This window comes from Herpailurus yagouaroundi, unplaced genomic scaffold (assembly GCF_014898765.1).
Source record: "Herpailurus yagouaroundi ecotype Mexico unplaced genomic scaffold, PumYag 184, whole genome shotgun sequence".
Classification (NCBI taxonomy): domain Eukaryota; kingdom Metazoa; phylum Chordata; class Mammalia; order Carnivora; family Felidae; genus Herpailurus; species Herpailurus yagouaroundi.
Window position 1 is genome coordinate 20,074,226 of NW_024412415.1, and position 6,322 is coordinate 20,080,547.

General features: G+C 34.2%; 1 protein-coding gene across 6 annotated transcripts in view; it reads left to right on the forward strand.

The window, feature by feature from the left end:
- Nucleotides 1–6,322, forward strand: part of UNC13C (unc-13 homolog C) — a 613,180-nt gene that overhangs the window by 394,069 nt on the left and 212,789 nt on the right. For all 6 annotated transcript variants that reach the window (XM_040492731.1, XM_040492733.1, XM_040492734.1 and 3 more), the window contains one exon: nt 4,601–4,734. In XM_040492731.1, coding sequence (XP_040348665.1) covers nt 4,601–4,734 — 134 coding nt within the window. The remainder of the gene's footprint in view (nt 1–4,600; nt 4,735–6,322) is intronic.

Below are 6,322 nucleotides of genomic sequence, written 5' to 3' on the forward strand. Positions count from 1 at the left end.
TTTATTTATTTATTTATTTATTTATTTATTTATTTATTTATTTATTTATTTATTTATAGAGAGAAAGAGAGCAAGTAGGGGAGGGCTAGAGAGAGAATCCCAAGCAGGCTCTGCACTGTCAGTGCAGAGCCCAACACGGGGCTCAAACTCATCCTTAGATCATGACTTGAGCCGAGGTTGGAGTCCTTATCCCACTGAGCCACACAGGTGCCCCCAAGTCTTTATTATTTACTCCTCCTCTTCTCTCAGGGTAGAAATTCCTAGCTATTCTTTCTCACTTATCTGCAGGACTCTATGGCCTGACTTGGAAGAAGCCATGTTCTTCATTCGTTTGACGCCATTTGTCCCCACATACACTGAATTCCATTCTCTCCCATTTCAACAGGGGCCTCACTACCCCATCTAGGTCTATCTTTCATAAAATTGTATTATTTTCCTTTTTTTGATTTATTTTCCCCAGTGTCTTCCTTCTTGCCAAATATTCTTCCTCTCTTTGAGGAATCTTATTTACTCCATAATTTCAGCTACCACATATATCCTGGAATTCTTCTAGCTACATCAGCAGTCCAGAATATTGCTTTAAATTCCAGACTGATCTACATAATTACTTTCTGGATAGTTCCACTTGATTTTTCCCTCTCTCTCTTCTTTCTCACCACTTAGGCAATGAGTTCTGTCAACTTATTAATCATTTCATAAGTAGTTTCATAAATCTACAATTTTCCTTAGTACCTATTTCATAAGTTCAACTTCTCTTAAACTTCCTGCAACTGCCAAATCATTTAAACATAAATGTAGTTAAGTAAGTAGACTCAAGTTTGAAATCTTCTAATGGTCCTCATCTAATATGGTTTAAATGTTAATTCCTTGATGTGACACACAAGATCCTAAAAGATTTAACCCATATCTCTGTAGACTTTTGTTTCTCAAAGTATGTTCGGAGGAAGATTTATTCTGTGGAAAGTTTTACAAGATGGGATATTGGGAGTACAAGGGGAATAGAGGGCTTTGTAAATTGCAAATATATTTGAGAAACTCATGTTCCATTGTTAGCCCTCAGCGTAGCGGTTTTCAAACTAGTCTCTGAACTAGGAGCACCAGCATTACTAGAAACTTCATTATGTATGCAGATCCTCAGGTCTTACCCTACACTTGGTGAATCAGCAACTCTGGGAAAGGGACCAACAGTCTGTGTATTAGCAAGCCTTCCTAACAATGCTGATAAAACACTAAAGTTTGAGTACCACCATCTTAGAGAATCACAATGCACATTAGCATGTTACTCCAGGATATCTAGAAATAATCTGTTTAACTTTGTTTTAAGCAAGTATTTTCTCAATTTGTTTGAGCATGGACTGTGTTTATGTGTGTGTATAACTAATGCTAACTTTCAATAGAATGAATGTTAGAGAAACACCCTTTGTCAGAAGCTTGTAGCCTCAGATTACTAATAATTGCCTAATTATGTATCTGTTGTGTAGTTTTGCATTTAAATATCCCCTTACTTTACTAAATTTCTTCCCCCAACTTTTGTCTAGCCAACTCCTTAGAGGAAATATTTCAAAATTTTATGCTTATTAAACAAATACATGGAATGCCACAGCCATATTTTATAACAAGCTTAGAAGTGTTGTGCAAGTTCCACATTAATATGAAGATGGCATCTGTTATTTCAACACTTTCTTTTTTGCATGTAATGGTTATCTCTATGTTGATCTCTTCATGAAATATTTTCATATTTTCTCATTTGATACTATAAAAGTATAGTGTATATCTTATCAGCTTGTCTATTAAAGCTTTTCTGTATTGAAATATTTTTTATAAAAGTGACCATTGGAGGGGCACATGGGTAGCTCAGTCTATTAAGTGTCTGACTTCTGCTTAGGTCATGGTTCATAGGTTCGAGCTCTGTGCTGGGCTCTTCATTGAAGATATGGAGCCTGATTGGGATTCTCTCTCTCCCTTTCTCTGTGCCTGTCCCCTGCTCACTCTTTGTCTGTCAAATAAGCAGACTTAAAAAAGTGACCATTGGAAACGGTGACCCCACATGCTGGCTACTTTCCATTTTCACAAATTCTCTCCCATTATACTCTCACAGTCTTTCAAGTCTCTTTCCTCAATAATCTATTAAGAAAATAGTATTTAGTCACTGTAATTCTAATTATCATAATTAAAATTGATCTGTTCAGTTATATTTTTATAAACTGATTATATTCTCATTTGTTCATTGTCGTTAATGAGTTTATCATTATATATTATCTTACATAGTATATTATAAAATATATTTTATTATGAGAAATTTATTAATTTGTAAGAGTTTCAGTAAATATTAGCGTACTTATTACCAGATTCCTGAATTTCCACTACATTACCTTAATTTTTCTGATCATAGGCTCAAATGTAATAGATTTCTAAGATATTAATAATATGCTTCTTAGAAAAAAATAATTCTTAAGAAATCTGGTAAATATTCCAGTATACATGATTCTGCCCCATCCTTTCAAACATGCAGTCTTTTAAAGTACATTATTAAATTAGGGAAAGCTTGGTTTCTTATAATGTCGTGTGATTTGTAAAAACTTAATGATTCAACATCCAGTTTGGTTTATTCTGGTTCAACATAAAGAATTTGATGAAAAATGGTACCATCTATAATCTTCTGATGTCATAATAAAAAGTGATGAGAGTATAATGTGTGACAGCTAAGGAACTTTGGAATTAATGCCTATTCAACTATGTTATTTTTTCCTTCTTTCCACATTATTCTTTGCAGAATGACAAATGTTGGACAGGTCATCTATAGTCCTTTCATTTAATCACATTACTTGAAAAAAATGAGACATATAGTTGGGCTAAATATGCATCATGATGATTAATTACAGTATTAATCAAGTTAAAATACATTTGACAAACAAATCCTGTGGCCATCAGAACTAATTTCATTTGAAACCTTTATAAATATCTACCAGGTTCTCCCAACTTCTAAATACATCATAGAGGAAGAAATCTATTGAGCTTAATGTAATAAGTAAATAATCACATTATTGTGACAGTAATAAAATCTTGTTCACAAAATAAAGATGAATTTAAACAGAAAATGTAACTTGAAAGTACAAAGCTGGATATTTTTAAGCCTGTATTTCTGACTAATTTTCTTCTTGAAGATCTTCTGATGTACCTTGATGTACCTCCGGGATTGAAAGAGGAAGGCTGCCAAGAAGTTTCAAGTGGTTATTAGGGACCAGATATACAAGGTTCTTAAGAACCTTTGGAGAGTACTTATAGTTTATTTTGGAAATTTGAAGTAATTTGTGCCAGCCACTAATTTTGGACTAATTGAGCACTCCAACATTTAATATCTGTTGCATTTTGAGCATAAAGGTAAATCAGCAGCACTTGGAAGTACCTTAGGAAAGTATATGTCCCTAAAGGTACATTATAGTCTGTGTACAGAGGTCTCTAATAGTAAGTGGATTCAACATAGGGCTGTATTTTAACTTCAGGGAGAACAATAACGTGGTAATGACTCGTTCAGATCTGGTTGCAAGTCTTGGGCAGCATTAGAAAGTATGCATACAACCATTTGGCAGAGGGTGGCTGATCTTTGGATGAGATGTTGGAAATGGCAGTAGTTTGGGCCAAATAAAATCTGATATACCTTTTATACCAGAGAACCCATGAATTTCCTGAGCCACAAATTGAAGTTTTCAGATATCCTGGACCTATAAGCTTACAAATCATTTGATAAAAATAATTAGGGAAGCCCTATGCTTTCTATGATCCCTATGGTCTGTGTCTTTGTCTTTTTTGCCTAATTATTTAAAGTAAATGTAGAAGAAGTGCTCGAAGAATACCCACCAAACAAAAGAATTTTATGTGTTGAGTATGAAGGTAATATGTGAAACATTCAAGATTGTTATTGTACTTTGTTCATCTCAATGTAAATTTAGATCATCCTGGACAACACTCTCTAGAGCTTGAGAATTCATGAAGCACGATAAATCAAGGATTCAAATATGATTTAAACACACACACACGAAAGATAGACTTACATACTTTTCATTTAACTAGATGCATTTGTGGGTGGAATAAGAGTGTTCCAGACCATTCATGGAACATTTATATACTGTAGAATTTAACGGTACTGGCTTGAGTTCTGCCCACTTACCACCAATGTGACTGTGAACAAAATATTTAGGCAGGATAAATTTCACACATATGCACATGCACACACACCCCACACACCTTTGTACACACGGAAAACAACCTCCCTCCTTGGAAGAAGCCACATTAAAGGGATAATTTCTATAATAATAATTCCTGAGAATATGAGTTACAATTGAGAAAGAGCAACTTCCAGTCTAGAGCCAAAGAACTTAGAAATACAAGCCTACACTCGCCATTGTGATTTTATCCATTGGGATGTCATTCAATGAAGAAAGGAAACCTGACTTTAAAAGCTTTGGTTCACATGACCTAAGAATTTTTCTGTAACCACTTTTCTCTGATCTGTCCATTTGACACTGATAAACTAAAGTCATACCATTTAACCTTTTTTTTTTTTTTTTTTTTTTTTAATGTTGCGTGACCTTGTGAGCAGAGTAAGAAACAGGACATTCCTCGGGAAGATCAGGGACCAACCACCAAGAATTTGGATTTTTGGCCCCAGCTTATTACACTGATGGTCACTATTATTGATGAGGATAAAACTGCCTACACACCTGTCCTGAATCAGTAAGTATGCTCTCTTGGAAATGAATGGATTTTATTCCACTAAAGTTAAGAAAACATAAAATATTTGAAGCATGGTTTATACTCTCATTGGAAAAGTTTGTTTTCCAAAATTAAATTTTCTAAAATTAAGCTATATAAAGCAGCATTTTTTATTTTTATTAGTAAATATCAATTCAGAGGTATTTTAAATTTTTAGTTCAAGACCGTTAGAATGAGATTCTTTGGATAGAGAGACAAATATTTCCCAGAATTTATTTTTATTTGATGTAGAAAAGTTTCTTCTTTCCTTTGATTCCTTTCATGACTATCTCATTATCTCAAAAAAGAAAAAAAAAAAAACCATAAAACTATCTCACTGCACTTCTCCCAAAACTAAAAAGAATGTCAAAATTATTAATTATATTTCATTGTGACTTGTAATAATAAAAATTTTTCAAAAGAAAGCTTGCTTTCAAAATAGTTAGATAACATGGATTTAATGCAATATTTAATGCTGTTTTTTAAAGTTTATTTATTTATTTTGAGAGACTGAGAATGCTCACCCTAGTGGAGGAGGAGCAGAGAGAGTGAGAGAGAGAATCCTAAGTAGGCTCTGTGCTTGGCAGCACAGAACCCCATGTGGTCCTTAGTCTCAGAAACCATGAGATCATGACCTGAGCTGAGATCCGGAGTCAGAATCTTAACCGACTGACCCAGGTGCCCCAATGCAATATTTAGTAGACTAAGTCCATTTTCTCGAATAACAATGCAAGCCTATGCCTCTATACATAGAATTTGTAAATTATGACCAGATAGACAAGGCAGATGAATTAAAACTCATGTCTATTCTAGAATAGCAGATTCTAGAGGAGTCTAAAATTATCAACTCTTCAAAATGCCACTTGCTAGGAGACCTTGGGCAAATTATCTAATTTCCCTGAGTCTCAGTTTGCTCATATGTGAAATAAGGATGTATTACTAGATAATATCCAAGATGCTGTCCAACTTTAATGTTGCACATTTATGATTTATTTTATGCCCACATATTGAGGGCTATACAGAAAAAGCAAAGTAACAGCTAAGTCTACCAACAAGGCGCTTGCAATATGATTAATGGAGAGTGTATACTGACATTTTGGTAATACCTGAAATGCTATGGGTAGCAGGAGTAGCAGAAATAGACAAATCATGAAGTAGAATATGAAGTAGAGTCAGACTATAGAGAACTGGATTTGTTGTTTCTCTATAATGGTCAAGACAGGGTCAAAAAGCTTACATCGAATCCAATTGAAATTTCAATTACAGAAGAAATAAATTTATCCCAATTTTCATCTTTTCCTTGCTTCTTAACCACTGATTTTCATCTGTCCCACATTCCTCCTAATTGTGGAGAAATTGGTCCTCTTTGATATGCAACCATTATAGCATCATTAGGTTTGTCTTTATACTTCCTTCCCCTGTTCTCTATTATATTCTACCTGAAGACCACAGTGTTTGCTGCTCAATATCTATAGAGACTCTGTTTTATTTTTTTCTGATAGCTCAAGACTAGATCTTGTCTTTTAATATATGACATACCCTCTGCTCATCCTGGGGGCTTTATGGAACA